Genomic DNA, 16,769 nt, shown 5'->3' on the forward strand with positions numbered 1-16,769 from the left:
CCTCCCGAGTAGCTGGGATGACAGGCGCTTGCCACCATGCTAGGCCAATTTTTGTATTTTTAGTAGAGTCAGGGTGGTCTCGAACTTCTGACCTCAGGTGATCTGCCTGCCTTGGCCTCCCAAAGTGCTACCTCAGCCTCCCAAAGTACAGGCATGAGCCACTGTGCCTGGCTTGTGGCACATTTTTAAAAATGGAAGTACAGACTGAGTACACAGTGGTTCATGCTTGTAATCCCAACACTTTGGGAGGCCACGTTGGCTTGGAGACAGGAGTTCAGAACAGCTTGGGCAACATAGCAAGACTCTGTCTCTACAGTATTAAAAAAAATTAGCTGGGCGTGATGGTGTGCACCTGTAGTCCCAGCTACTTGGGAGGCTGAGGCAGGAGGATCACTTAAGCCCTGGAGCACTCCAGCCTGGGCAATAGAACGAGACCCTGTCTCTCACAAAAAAAAAAAAAGGGAAAAAAAAGGAAAGAAATGGATGAATTTGAGAATTCTTGGTGATTAGATGCTCTTTAGGCAGTTTGGCAAAATCAAATTAGGAATGGGTTTGACAGGATCTACTGTACCGCATTTGTTAAGGCTCTTTAGGGAAAATCACATATATGCGGTTTAGATTCTATAGATTTCAAACATATTTTTGCATATTGCTCCTAATTTCTGCTCCAGTGTATTCGTTATTCCCTCAATTTTTCGTTGTTTTGTAGTTGTGTTTGAGTGCTTGCTAGGCATTGACAATTGAATCCTTTCCTCAAAGAACTTTATAATTTGTGCGACAGAACACAGGTACTTAAATGAAAGAAATGTTTCCTATCTGTTGGATCCATTTATGCTCTTGTCATCTTAGAGATATGTAGGGGATGTATAGATAAGTAAAGGTATAAGATTATGTAACGTGGAGAGGAACCTGGAAAAGTAGCTTAAGCTGAGAAAGGGGGTAAACAAAAAAAGTATAAAGCCCAGAAATAGTGGCTCAGTCCTGTTATGTCCGCATATTGGGAGGCCGAGGCAGGAGGATCACTTGAGCCCGGGAGTTTGAGACCAGCCTAGGCAACACAGGGAGACCCTGTCTCTTCCAAAAGGAAAATAAAAATAAATTTGCTGGACATGGTGATGTGTGCCCATAGTCCCAGCTACTTGAGGGTCTGAGGTGGGAAGATCACTTGACGAGGTTGTGAGCCTTTTTAGTGTCACTGCATTCCAGTCTGGAAGACAGAGTGAGACCTTGTCTCAAAAAAAAAAGTGTTAAGGGGAAAAGACAGCAGAGAGCAGAGTAGTAGAGTGGCAGCCAAGGAGGTGGAAGCTCTGGCTTCTTGGCTTCTTTCCCTGCTCCTAGACTGGCCTGACATTTTTCTTTTGGCCACAATAGGTCAGTGATTACTTCGGCACAGTCACACGTGGACCTGCTTCCAGGGCGCTTCCACAGGTTAATGCTGGCTTCTGTAGTTTATATTGTGGTGGTTGTTGACGTGGGGTCTCCCTGTTGGATTTGGAGATGCTTACTGATAAGGACTTTGTTTTAGGCAGATTTTTGGCATTTTCACACAGTGGTGGGCATCTGGTAAAATATCTGTGCATCTCCAATGAATTATAATGTCTCTAAACTTGGGTTTAGTCAGCTATAAAAGGGGGTGAATATCAGCTTTATTGACATTCCAGGTTTACTGTCAAGATTCAGTCAGATAATGTATGTGAAAATGCTTTGAAACTGGTAAGGTGTCTTATTTATATAATTAAAGGGAGATATTAGTAATGAGTTATAGTGCTGAAACAACCAACGTTACTGTTTCATTGTTATTATTTTTATATATTGTCAAAATAGTGTAACTTTTTTATAGCATTCACATTTATCTGAGAAATTGCCTAAAATTTAGAGTTGTCACTGTGCTTGGTAGGTTGGAAGGAAGAAGAAGCTTAACAGTTACAAAGATGCTGTCTTCAACAGAACTGGTAATGAGTAATACCTGAATAATCTAGAAAATACTGCATGCCTTCCCCTCAGCCTGTTGAAAGTATCCCCTGCCTTTCTTCATACCTCACACCTGGCTTTATTCTCCAACATCCTCACTCATTCTAATCATCAACCATTGTGATTGGCATTGGCCCTGAGGGAAAATTCTGGTAGAATGCTATGATTTCTTTCTATAGGGCAAGTTTGCTGAATTTCTGTTATAGATTCCCAAGAGGGAAATCAGGCATAGCTGTGTTCGTGCTCCTTAACTTTTCTGGCTGTTTGCCCTCTTGACTCAGGAGTCTGCTTCAGATTAAGATGAAGATGAAGAGTAGAAGTACATGGAACCCGGCCGGGCGCGGTGGCTCAGGCCTGTAATCCCAGCACTTTAGGAGGCTGAGACGGGCGGATCACGAGGTCAGGAGATCGAGACCAGCCTGGCTAACACGGTGAAACCCCGTCTCTACTAAAAAATACAAAACACTAGCCGGGCGAGGTGGCGGCGCCTGTAGTCCCAGCTACTCGGGAGGCTGAGGCAGGAGAATGGCGTAAACCCAGGAGGCGGAGCTTGCAGTGAGCTGAGATCCAGCCACTGCACTCCAGCCTGGGTGACAGAGTGAGACTCCGTCTCAAAAAAAAAAAAAAAAAAAAAGTACATGGAACCCCACTCTTCTTAGACCCCCTCCCCCCTCAACCATGAACACATAGAGAAGAATTCTTACATGTGGTTCCTGAAAACCTATCAGGATGTTCATTGATGAAAGTGAGATCATTAGAGGTATAACCTTGGTATTTAAAGAAGAATTAATTCCAAAACTTTTGTGCTTTGCCTGTTACTGTAACAAATTACCTTGGACACACTTCACAACTGATTTTGGCACACCAGTGCTGTACAGTGTCTTGGAGCTATTGCTGTTGAACTGCTTTTAAAACATGGACAGTGGCATTTTGTTCTTTGTTTTAGTGGACTGCAGTGGGTTAGAGAGGAAATTTCTACACAATAGGCTACCTTTATCCCATTCCGATTACTTTATTCTGGTTAATAGGTGTATTCCACAGCTTTAACTTTAGTCTTTTTCTTGATTTCTTATATTCTAACAATGCAGGACTTCTAGTCTAGATGGAATAAAATGAAAAGGGGGAAAAACTGTGGGTATACAGTAAGAGACTTCTCTCACAAAGCTTTTTTCCTCTTCAACTGTCTTTAATTACTAAAATCTGGGATATAATTGTGTGTGTGTGTGTGTGTGTGTGTGTGTGTGTGTGTGTGTGTTTTGAGATGGAGTCTCACTCTGTTGCCCAGGCTGGAGTGCAGTGGCATGATCTTGGCTTGCATCTTCCACTTCCTGGGTTCAAGCGATTCTCCTGTCTCAGCCTCCCCAGTAGCTGGGATTACAGGCACGCGCCATCACACCTGGCTAATTTTTTGTATCTTTAGCAGAGACAGGATTTCACCGTGTTGGCCAGGCTAACCTTGAAATCCTGACCTCGTGATCTGCCTGCCTCAGCCTCCCAAAGTGCTGGGATTACAGGCATGAGCCACTGCACCCAGCCCATAATTCTTAATTTTCAGAATGACAGCCTGTCATTGCCTTTGCGTTAATAAACATTTGTTGTGCTTCTTAACTATTTTGTGGTATATAAAAGTTCTCATGTTCAGCCAGACGTGGTGGCTCAAGCCTGTAATCTCAGCACTTTGGGCGGTTGAGGCGGGTGGATCACCTGAGATTAGGAGTTCCAGACCAGTTTGACCAACATGGCGAAACCCCTCTATACTAAATACAAAAAATTAGCTGGGCGTGGTGGCACACGCCTGTAATCCCACCTACTTGGAAGGCTGAGGCAGGAGAATCGCTAGAACCTGGGAGGCAGAGGTTGCAGTGAGCCGGGTTTGCGCCATTGCACTTCAGCCTGGGCAACAAAAGCGAAACTTCGTCTCAAAAAAAAAAAAAAAAAAAAAAAAAGGTTCTCATGTTCAAATTCTACTCATCTGTCAAAGGCCAGCCCAAATGCTCTCTTAGTCTGTTTTGTGTTGTGTTTGTGTTCTGTCACAGAACTCCACACATAGGTAATTTACAGAGAAAATTTATTTCTCACAGTTCCAGAGGGTGGAAGTCCAATATTAAGGTACTAGCATCTAGCAAGGACTTTCTTGGCGTGTCATCCCATGGTGGAAGGTGAGAAGGCAAGAGAGTGTGTGGACGAGAGAGGACGGGAGCCAAACTCATCCTTTTGTCTGGAACCCATTCCTGATAACTAACCTATTCCTGCGATATCAGCATTAATCCACTAATCACCTCTTAAAGGTTCTGCCTCTCAACACTGCAGCATTGGGTGTTTTCTTTTTTATTTATTTATTTCTTTCTTTTTTGAGATGGAGTCTGGCTCTGTCTCCCAGGCTGGAGTGCAGTGGCGCGATCTCGGCTCACTGTTGGTATTCATGTCTTTCTTTTTTTCTTGAAGAAAACGCACAACAAATGTCAGAATATGAGATAGGGAATTTCTCCTGGAACAGCATCTAGATTATTTTCTGGAGCACTTTAGTTACGTGGTACGTAATGATGATAATTCTTCTGAACACAATTCAGAATTTGAACCAATATTTGTTGTTTCAGGAAAGCAGAATTTCCCTTGAATGATGGATAAGAATGGTGAGGATCTTTATAATATAGAATAAATTGCTGAAAAAAAACTTTGAGGGAATATTCAAAGCACCCTCTTATTTTGAACCTTCCTTGATCATCTCTAATGTGACTGCTTTCTCAGAACTCCCATGTCATTTGTCCCCTCTTTTGGAGTTCTTGCTGCTTTTTGTTTTTGCATTTGTTTTCACTTATTCAGTGTCCACTGTGTTCTAGGTAATATTTCAGCTGTCAAAAGTCAGATTTACGGCTGGGCATGGTGGCTCACTCCTGTAATCCCAGCACTTTGGGAAGCCGAGGTGATCTCAGGTTAGTAGTTCGAGACCAGCTTGACCAACATGACGAAACCCCGTTGCTACTAAAAAAAAAAAAAAAAAAAAAAAAAAGCCGGTCATGGTGGCACATGCCTGTAATCCTAGCTACTTAGGAGGCTGAGGCAGGAGAATCACTCAAACCCGGGAGGCGGAGGGAGACTATTTTTATAATAATACTAAGATGCCATTTCTATTTTGATTGTGTTGACACGTGTACTGATAGTCCAAAAGCAATTGTAGGGAAAACTGCTGGCACTTTGATGTAAATTGAGGCAGGGACTCCAAGTGGCACTAACAGTCATCATTCACTACCTGTCCACTTGCAGTTTTAAAAAAACAAAAAGGGCTGCTTTCACTTAAACATACCCTGATGAAGCAGTAAAAATTTTAAAAACATTTTGGCCTTTTGTCTTTACATGAGGAAATGGGAAGTACATGAAGTGCTTTTTTTGCTGCACAAAGAGGTACAGTGCCTGTTTTGAGAAACAGCAGTTCTGTAGTTTGAGTTGTAAAGTGAACTAGCTACTTTTATTGTGAAATGCCATTTTTGCTTGAAAAAGTTGGTAGCAGACAATCTGCAGTTATTGAGACGGGTATTTGGTGGACATTTTCTGGAAAATAAATGAAAGAAAATAACTGACAATTTATGACCAATGATAATATTTGTGCTTTCAAGCAAAAATCAAAATTTTGAAACACTTTTATCTGCTACCTTGAGCTTGACAGTTTCCCAGTAGTTAAGGACTTCTTTGATGAGATTGGTGACAATATAATGAATATTTGATATTATATAATGAAATGTGTCAACGTTTGGAAGAGCCACATAGTTCTCTGAACTGATATTTTCCAGCTCACCATCGCACCATGTTACAAAGTCATAGTGCATGGGTAAAAGATTCATTCAAAAGATAGACCAATGGATTTTAATGGAATGATACGAAAAGTTCACGATAGAGTTTTAGATTCTACATTACAACTTTTTTTTTTTTTTGAGATGGAGTCTTGCTCTGTTTCCCAGGCTGGAGTGCAGTGGCGCGATCTCAGCTCACTGCAACCTCTGCCTCCCAGGTTCAAGTGATTCTCCTGCCTCAGCCTCCTGAGTAGCTGGGACTATGGGTGTGCGCCACCAGGACTGGCTAATTTTTGTATTTTTAGTAGAGATGGGGTTTCACCGTGTTGGTCAGGCTGGTCTCGATCTCCTGACCTCGTGATCTGCCTCCCTTGGCCTCCCAGAGTGCTAGGATTACAGGTGTGAGCCACCGCGCCCAGACCCAACTATTTTTTTTTAAGAGACTATCCCTTGCCTGGTTTTGGTGTTGTATCAAGGAAGAGTGTCCACAGTGATCTGAAAAGGCTGCTGAGACACCCCACCCTTTTCCAAACGCATGTCTGTCTGAAAAAGGCTTTGATTCATAGACTTCAACCAAAACACCAGACAGTGCAATAGATTGGATGCAGGAGCAGGTATGAGAACCCATATTGTCTTTTCTGAAGCCAGAGTTAAAGTGACTTGCAAAAATGTAAAATAATACCTCTTCTCACTAAATGTTTTTGTTTTCAGAAATCTTTTATTTTTAGTAAAAAATATTATTTACCTTAACATCTAGTCAGTTTATTATTAAAACTTTTAAATGAGTTAGGCCGGGCGCGTTGGCTCACGCCTGTAATTCCATCACTTTGGGAGGCCAAGGTGGGCAGATCACTAGCTCGGGAGGTCGAGACCATCCTGGCTAACACGGTGAAACCCCGTCTCTACTAAAAATACACAAAATTAGCCGGGCGTGGTGGCGGCGCCTGTGGTCCCAGCTACTCGGGAGGCTGAGGCAGGAGAATGGCGGGAACCCGGGAGGCTGAGCTTGCAGGGAGCCGAGATCGCGCCACTGCACTCCAGCCCGGGGGACAGAGCGAGACTCCGTCTCAAAAAATAAATAAATAAAAGTAAAAATTTAAATGGGGTAAGTATTTTAAAAATTTCACAGTATTAGTTTGTCTGTTTTTTTTTTTTTAGACGGAGTCTCGCTCTGTCGCCCAGGCTGGAGTGCAGTGGCGCGATCTCGGCTCCCTGCAAGCTCAGCCTCCCGGGTTCCCGCCATTCTCCTGCCTCAGCCTCCCGAGTAGCTGGGACTACAGGCGCCGCCACCTCGCCCGGCTAGTTTTTTGTATTTTTAGTAGAGACGGGGTTTCACCGTGATAGCCAGGATGGTCTTGATCTGCTGACCTCGTGATCCACCCGCCTTGGCCTCCCAAAGTGCTGGGATTACAGGCGTGAGCCACTGCGCGCGGCCATTTATTTTTTATTTTTTATTTTTTTAAAGATAGTGTCTTGTCTTGCTCTGTTGCCTAGGTGCGAGTGCAGTGGTGTGAGGATAGCTCACTGCTGCCTTGAACTACTGGGTTCAAACGATCTTCTTGCCTCAGCCTCTTGAATAACTGGAACATAGTAGCTGAAAGACATGGATGTCATCGTCTATTTCTTTATATATATTTTTAATAACATTTTAAAGCTATTGCTTAGTTTAATAAATATTTCAGTTTGTGTATGTAAGGACAATCAGGCATTTCAATTTATAAAACATGTTTGAAAATCTTTAAAAATTATACATACTGACTAGTTGACTTGTATGTTACACTAGCAAAATTTATTATTCATGATTTGGGAATACCCTCTTTAGAGTTTTTTTTTTTTTCATAGTAAATTATCCCAGTAAAAGTGTCTCTTTACAAAAGTTTGATTTCTAAGTTTCTTTAAAAATATCAGCACCAGCTGAGAACAGTGGCTCACACCTGTAATCCCAGCACTTTGAGAGGTCGAGGAGGATGGCTGAGGAGGGTGGATCGTTTGAACTCAGGAGTTTGGTATCAACCTGAGTAACATGGTGAAACCCCATCTCTACTAAAAAATATGAAAATTAGGGCCGGGTGCAGTGGCTCACGCCTGTAATCCCAGCAGTTTGGGAGGCCGAGGTGGACAGATCCCTTGAGTCCAGGAGTTTGAGACCAGCCTGGGCAACATGACAAAACTCTGCCTCTACTTTAAAAAAAAAAAAAAAATAGCCTGGCATGGTGGTACGTACCTGCAATCCCAGCTACTCGGGAGACTGAGGCAGGAGAATCTCTTGAACCCAGGAGGCGGAGGTTGCAGTGAACTGAGATTGTGCCACTGCACTCCAGCCTGGGTGACACACTGAGATTCTGTCTCAAAAAAAAAAAAAAAAAAAAAAAAAAAGCCAGGTGTGGTGGTGCACACCTGTAATCCCACCTACTCTGGTAGTTGAGGCAGGGAGAACTGCTTGAACCTGGGACTGGTGGAGGCTGCAGTGACCTGAAATTGCACCAGTGCACTCCATGAGACCCTGACTAAAAAAAAAAGAAAATCAGCACCAGAACAAATCCTACACAAGCCCACTTGTATCAGGAATTTAAAATATTCAGACTCATGGAAGCAGAGAGTAGAATGGTGGTTGCCAGGGACTGGGGTGGTGGGAGAATCTGGAAGGTGTTGATTAAAGGGTGTGTAGTTTCAGTTATACAAGATGAGTAACTCTTAGAGAGCTGCTATACAGCTAAGTGCATATAGTTAACAATATTGTATAATTAAAAATTTGTTAAGAGATCTCATGTTAAATGTTCGTATCACAAACAAGAAGAGAGGAAGAAACTTTTAGAGTTGATGATTATGTTTATGGTGATGGTTTCACAGGGATATACTTATCTTTAAACTCATCAAAATTTATACATTAAATATGCACAAGTTCTTATAGGTTAATCATATGTCGGTTTAAAAAAGAAATATCAGTGATTTCCATTTTAATATCCTAAAACTTTAAACATGCTTCATTGCCAGCTATTCTGTACCTGTTTAGTTCCTGTCTTTCTTTCACCACTTAAGGTTAAACTTCACTTTCTGTTTGAGGCTCTGCCTTCTACTAAAGCCCCCTTCTCCCCTACCTTCACAGAATAAAGTGCCTGTACTCTGTATCCTTTTAAAATTCGTATCACTCTTGTAGGATCATAATTATTTGTTCGTGATTATTTGTTTGCTTGTCTTTTCTATACTATTTTACAGGGAACATTTCAAGAGGAAGGTTTGATCTGCTCATCTGTCTGTCTCCAGCACCTTGCACATTTTAGGCATTTCAGTGGATGCTTATTGAATTAATAAAAGTGAAAACCTCACATGGTGTTTATTCCGTTTCAAATAAAGAATCCTCTGTAAATGGTTTAATACTTAGCTTTTTTACAGCAGTTTTTCTAATTCAGTGAACCCATCAGCGGGATAGATGTGTGCCTCAGGGAGCCGTTGAATCAGAATGTGGTCTTCGTTGCTTTAAATGACCAGAAAGAAAAAAACTTAGGGGAGACTGAGATAAGTGCAGTGTTGCTCCTGTCTTCCTGTAGGATCCAGGCTAAGCTGGAGAGGCCTCACTGGTGTGGAGCTCGATGACTTACATCTAATCTATTGTTTGTTTGGGGCCCATGAGGGCATAATCCACTGATGGCCTCATCGCTGTGCTGTGGGTCCACACTGCCCTCAAGCTGCGGCTGTGCTTCCTATAGCAGGAACACCAAGGCTGTTTCTCAGGAGTCCTGATGAGAACTTTGTCTCAAGGACTCCTCATTGACCTGGCCGGAACTTTCTTAGTGCTGCCTTTAGTCTCAGACTTTTTCTGTCCGACCTGCCTGCCTTTCCTCCTCCCCTGGCAAACATCTACTGGTTCCCTCCCCATTTGCCCTTAAGGGCGTTTTCCCACATAAATCTCTTTCACATCTAATCCTGTGATAGCATCTGCTTTTCAGAGGACATGAACTGCTACAGGGGGTCACTGATTAGACCCACGCTACAAGGGCTGATTTATATCTGGCGTTGTAGGTTTAGATGTTTGTCTCCCTTATTAATAGTCTGCTCTTCAAGGCTGTACTTGGCACACAGTTGTTGGTCAATATGTATTGAATTATTCACTCTTCTCAGGATGCTGTGGCCTGTGTCTGACTCTGGTTTAGTTACCCATTGTGAAGCTTCATGAGAGCAGGGGCCAAACCTGCCTTGTTCCTCTAAGTTTCAGGCACCAGAGTAGGCTTATGCATTGTCCATGTCCAACTCCTCTAGCTTGCTGAGTCTCCCTCTATATGACTTAGCACCATCTACTTTTCTTTAGGAGCACTTACTATAAGGAGTGCAATAAATAATTGCAGTAAGTAATTATCCCAAGTATTAATACTTCTGATGTTTCTGTGTCTTGTGTTGGTCTTCCCCACTTGGGGCAGTCCAAAGGACCTTGAAGAGAGTGGCATTGCTGTTCTGCTCAGTGCTGGCCAGGCCTGTAAACTGCCTTGATCTCTCATACCATGCACTTGTTGACAGAGAGTAAGAAACATGCTGTCTTTAGGTGCCTTTTTTCCCAGGGGCAGGCCCTCAGCCAAGATGTATAGGGTGTTTGTGTGCCAGGGTTGCGCAGTCCGAGACAGCCTCTATTGGTCATTTCGTTCCCTTCTCTTTGACCTTTAGTCTCACAAAGTGGAGTGAATATACGTTCAGGACTTAGAAGTTGGAAAAGAGATTCAGAGATGGGGGCACTGGTCTGCTGGAGTGCAGACTCTGCCTGATGACGTGCCCTCACGGAAACGAGCATGAGGGAATGGAGTCACCCCCGTGCCTTGTGTTCCCTTTCATGTAGTGTGTCCTCAGTGAGCATTAGCCACGTGTGACTGCTTCTCTCATCATCAGGGCAGGTCAGGGGCCAGAATGCGTGTTCCATCTTTTCAGAAAAAAGATCGAATTCAAGAGCTGCAGTTTTGTTTTTCAAATCACATATTTAATGTATTATTTTGGCTGATGTGATATACATTTATTGAGTATAAAAATGAATTCAGGCCGGGTGTGGTGACTCACACCTGTAATCCCAGCACTTTGGGAGGCCAAAGCGGCCGGATCACCTGAGGTCAGGAGTTCGAGACCAGCCTGGCCAACATGGAGAAACCCCATCTCTACTAAAAATACAAAAAATGGGCTGGGCGCAGTAGCTCATGCTATAACCCCAGTATTTAGGGAAGGCCGAGGTGGGCAGATCACCTGAGTTTGGGAGTTCGAGACCAGCCTGACCAACATGGAAAAACCCTGTCTTTACTAAAAATACAAAATTAGCCAGGTGTGGTTGTACATGCCTGTAATCCCAGCTACTCAGGAGGCTGAGGCAGGAGAATCGCTTGAACCTAGGAGGTGGAGGTTGCGGTGAACTGAGACTGTGCCATTGCACTCCAGCCTGGACAACAAGAGCAAAGCTCTGTCTCAAAAAAAAAAAAAGGGGGGGGAGCGGGTCAGGCGTGGTATGTAATCCCAGCACTTTGGGAGGCTGAGGTGGGCGGATCACGAGGTCAGGAGTTTGAGACCAGCCTGACCAACATGGTGAAACCCCGTCTCTAGTAAAAACACAAAAATTAGGCAGAGGTGGTGGCGCGTGCTTGTAATCCCAGCTACTCAGGAGGCTGAGACAGGAGAATCTCTTGAATCCGGGAGGTGGAGTGAGTGGAGATCATACCATTGCACTCTAGCCTGGACAACAGAGTGAGAGTCTGTCTCAAAAAAAAAAAAAAATTAGCCAGGCATGGTGGTAGGCGCCTGTAATCCCAGCTACTCGGGAGGCTGAGGCAGGAGAATTGCTTGAACCCAGGAGACGGAGGTTGCAGTGAGTCAAGATGGTACCACTGCACTCCATCCTGGGAAACGAGCGAAATTCTGTTTCAGAAAAAAAAAAGAATTCATGTTATTTGGTCACTGTTCTATGGTATAACTGAAGACAGGAAAGAAGTGAATTAGGGTTAAGTTACTGGGAAAATTTTATTCTGCCAGTAAATATTTTGTTTATTTAGTCTCGCTCTGTTGCCCAGGCTGGAGTGCAGTAGCACTATCATAGCTCATTATAGCCTCAAACTCCTGGGCTAAGCTATCTTCCGCTTTAGCATCACGAGTAGTTAGGACTACAGGTGCACTCTACTGTGCCTACTTTTACAGTTTTTTTTTAGATTCGGAGTCTCACCACATTGCCCAGGCTAGTCTTGAACTTCTGGTTTCAAGCAATCTTTCCACCTTGGCCTCCCAAAGTCCTGGGTTTACAGGCATGAGCCACTGTGCCTGGACTTGTTTTTGCTTTTACAGATTTTTTAAGAATGGTCTTAGTTTCACAGCAAAATTGAGAGAAAGGTATGGAGCTATCCCATATTCCCCCTACTCTTATATGTGTATAGCCTCCCCCATTATCAGCATCCCAGTAAATCTTTTAAAACTCATTTTTGCTGTGCAATGAGCTTGCTTCTGGGTAGGACTAACATAATTCTTGTGGTTCAATCTTTACACTTTAAATTAGCTGACATTTTCAGTATTGCACTTGCTGTTAAAAAGACTAGGAAATTATACACTGCTTAGCAAAGAAAACTGTATAGTCAGTGAAGACACAACACTTAAAAATAGCTGTTACTTCTATTGTGTTGATAGATAATTACTTAGAGTAATGTACCCAAGGGTCTCCCTTCCCTTTTCACACAGGAAATGCATGGCCTCTGTTCTTAGGATTTCCTGGGTTCTTGAAGGCAGCAGCTAAAATTATAGCTGGGAGACAGTGATCATGTGGGGGTTTCCTTTCAGACTTTGTATTAATCAGCTGTAAAGAAAGAATAGAAATCCTGTGTCTTTCTACACTGAACTGTTCATAATTTAAGAGTACCATTTTGGAAATAGCAGAAAAAGAACTTTTACACTCTTTCAGATTTTAGAACTTTCTCTGCAGTATCTTTAGTAAAGAACCTTTAAATTAAGTCTCTGAAGCAAAAGGACACAGTTGTTGGTATGCTGAATCCCTCGCCCCAGTGGATTGTATTTGAAGATAGGACCTTAAGGAGATATTTAAGATCCAATGAGGTCAAGGGGGAGGGCCCTCATCAAGACTGATGTCCTTACAAGACAAGGAAGAGACACCAGGGATGTTTGTGCATAGAAAGGCCATGTGAATCCATAGTGAGAAGGCAGCTGTCTGCAGGCCAAGGAGAGAGGCTTCACCAGAAACGAACCCTGTGGCCCCTTGATCTTGAGCTTTCCGTCTCCAGAACTGTGAGAAAATAAATGTCTGTTGTTTGAGCCGCCCACTCTGGTATTCCATTACGGCAGCCTGAACAGACGGACACTCAGTGTGTCATCCTGTTGTTTAACAACATTCAACAGACTGAGTGCCAGGAGGCTTACAGTCTCGTGGGGGCTGAAAGACATGTAAACCGTGGCAATGTCGTGAAGTGTGTACAGGACCCAGTCCACCCAAGGGGAGGTATCATCAGCCCTTGGTGAGCTGGGCCAACAGAGGAAGTGAAATTTCCTGGAACTCTGTTTTGAAAGCATGTGTGAGAGGGTGGAGAAGGAGGAGCGGGGATGGACACGGAGACAAAGGAAGGTGAGCTGAAGTTGAGTGGACCGAGGAATTCCAGGCAGCGTTCCATAGGCAGAGGAGGAAAGCAGGGGCTAACTGTGGTACAGCAGGGCTCACACATCCTAGTAAGGAATTCGGACTGGATTCTCTGGAGTCTGGACAAACTGGTTGAAACAGACTCAAATTCCTCCCTGTAGCTGGTTGGGTGTTGTGGATGTGTGAGGTGACCAAGAGTAAGGCAGGAGGGGTGCTGGTACCTGTTGCCTCTAGAATGGCATGGTTTAGAACTTTCTGCAACGATGGGAAAGTTCTGTGGTGTCCAGCATGGTGACCACCAGCCACATGTGGCTACTGAACACTTGAAATGTGACTAATGGGACGAGGGAACTGATTGTTCAATTTAATTTACTTTTAATTAACTAAAATTTAACCATGCATGGCTAATGGCTACTGTATTGAACGATAGCAAAGTGTATGCTCTGCATAAAGGCTTCCTATTAACAAGAAATACCATGAAAATATATTCCTACCACTGCTCTTGGTAAAGGGGAGAAAATGAGCAAGATGAAAAATATGTGTGCACATTGAAGAACTCAGTAAATCTTGAAAACAGATGACCAATTTCCTATTTTTAAGTAAAGGCTATGGGGCAGGAGTTTGTGACTACCCAGGGCAACATAGGGAAACCCTGTCTCTACAAAGAAAAAAAAATTAGCAAGGCGTGTTGGTGCATGCCTGTAATCCCAGCCATTTGAGAGGCTGAGGTGGGAGGATTGCTTGAGATTGAGGCTGTAGTGAACCGTGATTATGCCACTGCACTCCAGCCTGGGTGCCACAGTGAGACCCTGTCTCAGAAAAAAAAAAAAAAAAAAAAAAAAAAAAAAAGGCTATGGGGGTGGTTTTTGTTGGGTGCTTTATTTGTTTTTATTTATATTTTATATTTCATTTTATTTTATTTCAATTTTATTTTAGAGACAGAGTCTTGCTCTGTCACCCAGGCTGGAGTGCAGTGGTGCAATCTCAGCTCACTGCAACCTTCACCTCCCAGGTTCAAGAAATTCTCCTGCCTCAGCCTCCCATGTAGTTGGGATTACAGGCATGCACCACCACGACCGGCTAATTTTTGTATTTTTAGTAGATATGAGGTTTCACCACGTTGACCAAGCTGGTCTCAAACTCCTGACCTCAGGTGATCCACTTTGGCCTCCCGAAGTGCTGAAATTATAGGCATGAGCCACCGCGCCTGGCCAGGTGCTTTACTTTAAACAGATCTTCTTTAATAAATGATGGAGGCCGGGCGCGGTGGCTCACGCCTGTAATCCCAGCACTTTGGGAGGCCGAGGCGGGCGGATCACAAGGTCAGGAGATCGAGACCATGGTGAAACCCCGTCTCTATTAAAAAAAAAAAATAGAAAAAAATTAGCCGGGCGCAGTGGCGGGCGCCTGTAGTCCCAGCTACTCGGGAGGCTGAGGTAGGAGAATGGCGTGAACCCGGGAGGCGGAGCTTGCAGTGAGCCGAGATTGCGCCACTGCACTCCAGCCTGGGCGACAGAGCGAGACTCCGTCTCAAAAAAAAAAAAAAAAAAAAAAAAAAAAATGATGGAGCCAGCAATCCTCCCACACCCCCCCCCCCACCTTTTTAAAAATATATATTAACAAAACATTTCTGCGTAATCTCTTTTGTCTCTTTCTGTCTCCCTCTTTGATTTAGAAAGATTGTTCTGCAGTGTGTGAAAAGTAGATTGGAGGAATCTGAAATTGGGGGACAGAAAAGTTAGATTGAAGAACCCATTGCAGTAATCCAGGGCAAGAGATTTTGCTAGTGTGGATAGAGCTGAGCCAGTAGGATGGAGAGGGCAATCAGAAGTAGAACCAGCAGGCTTTTGTGTGAAGTATACAGTAAAGGAGGGCCTAGGGTGACTCTGAGGTTTGAAACACCTGCCTGGGAGATGATGGTGCAGTAAAGGAGGGCTTAGGGTGACTCTGAGGTTTGAAACACCTGCCTGGGAGATGATGGTGCAGTAAAGGAGGGCTTAGGGTGACTCTGAGGTTTGAAACACCTGTCTGGGAGATGATGGTGCAGTAAACAAGGGCCTAGGTGATGCTGGAGTTTCTGAAACACCTGTCTGGGAGATCGTGGTGCTGCTCATGAAGACGTGGAACACAAAAGGAGTGTGAGGCTGCTCTGGGAGATCTGAGAGGTGGGACCCAGAGTGCATTTGGATATATGAGTCTAGTACTTTATAGAAAGCTCTAGCCTTGGCTAGTAATTTGGAAGTCATTGGCACATAAATAGTAATTAGAGTGAATATGATTACCCCATAAGGAGAAATGAATAATGCTAAGAGAGCCTAGGAAAAACTCCGAGGATCCCAAATCCATACTGGAAAGGCAGAGAAAGGAGAGACTACAAGGAGGACTGAAGAAGGAGACAGAACGTGTGTGTGGGCATCTGTGCAGCTGAGGCAGGGGAGTGTGTGTGGAGGATTTTCTGGGTCAGTATTCATGACCAATCATCAGGTAAAGATGACTGTACTTCCCCAAATCTCACTGAAATGGTTGAAGAGGTTTTTTTGTTTTTTGGTTTGTTTTTTCCTAAAGACATGAGAGCTCACTATGTTGCCTAGGCTGGTCTTGAACTCTTGGGCTTGGGCTCAAGTGATCATTTTGCCCCAGCCTCCCAAGTAGCTGGAACTATAGCTGCACACCCCCACATCCAGCTAGGTTTTCAAAATTGACAAGGAATTCATAATCTAGATTCTGGGAAATCAGAACGGTAGATCAGAACAGTGAGGATTATCTGATAGGGAGGATAGGATTGGAGCAGATCTGAAGCAGATGGACAATACATCCTTTGAACAAAGTTGTCAAGGAGGATATGAGGTGGTAATGAAGAAGGGATCTGGTTTTCATTGGTTTTCCAGAGCCTGCTAATGTATTCCCGTAGAAGGTACCACTGTTGTTTGGGGAAGTGGGCACTCAGAGAGCAGCCCTATGTGTGCCTCAACCAGAGACACTTCTCCACTTACTCTCCTCCTAAGAGTTCAGTTGGCAGAAGATGTGCAGCTAAAAGGTTGGAAAAACATTGAAGTGGATAATATCTAAGTTCTCCTTTCAGTTGCAAGGCTAGTTGTCTAAGTTTTCTAATCATGAATGTTTAATAAGAATTATATCACCATGTGGCTGTAGCTCACCAAGTGATGTTTAAAAGCATTCTTCCATTAAATACCTGCTATTTAAAAATGTTTATTATCTATTTACACACAAACTTGTTAGCCAAGAGCTGTATTTTTATGGAAGAGTCTTGCTGCCTTTCACTGACATTGTTGTCTACCTGTATGTCCTGAACACATGTTCAGGGTCTTACTTCAGTTAAGAGGGATAATTTAAATAAGCTTATGAGTACTGTAGAAAATATGGCAGATGTTCATATTGAGCAAGTACTCTCT

At 43.6% G+C, this 16,769-nt stretch overlaps 1 protein-coding gene across 10 annotated transcripts in view; it reads left to right on the forward strand.

Moving 5' to 3' along the window:
- The window catches only part of DIP2A (disco interacting protein 2 homolog A), a 112,119-nt gene that overhangs the window by 1,980 nt on the left and 93,370 nt on the right, over positions 1-16,769 (forward strand). For 2 of the 10 annotated variants that reach the window (XR_012091111.1, XM_073011394.1), the window contains exon 1: positions 4,654-4,904. The exons of 4 other annotated variants lie outside the window; for them this stretch is intronic. Coding sequence is in view for 5 of the 6 variants with exons in the window: in XM_073011394.1 (XP_072867495.1) it covers positions 4,727-4,904 (178 nt within the window). In the remaining variant the exon portion in view is untranslated. Of the gene's footprint in view, positions 1-4,576; positions 4,605-4,653; positions 4,905-16,769 lie in introns of those variants that run through there. 4 more of the 10 variants (XM_073011387.1, XM_073011395.1, XM_073011392.1 and 1 more) reach the window with 3 other exon arrangements.

This window comes from Chlorocebus sabaeus, chromosome 2, assembly GCF_047675955.1.
Source record: "Chlorocebus sabaeus isolate Y175 chromosome 2, mChlSab1.0.hap1, whole genome shotgun sequence".
Lineage (NCBI taxonomy): Eukaryota > Metazoa > Chordata > Mammalia > Primates > Cercopithecidae > Chlorocebus > Chlorocebus sabaeus.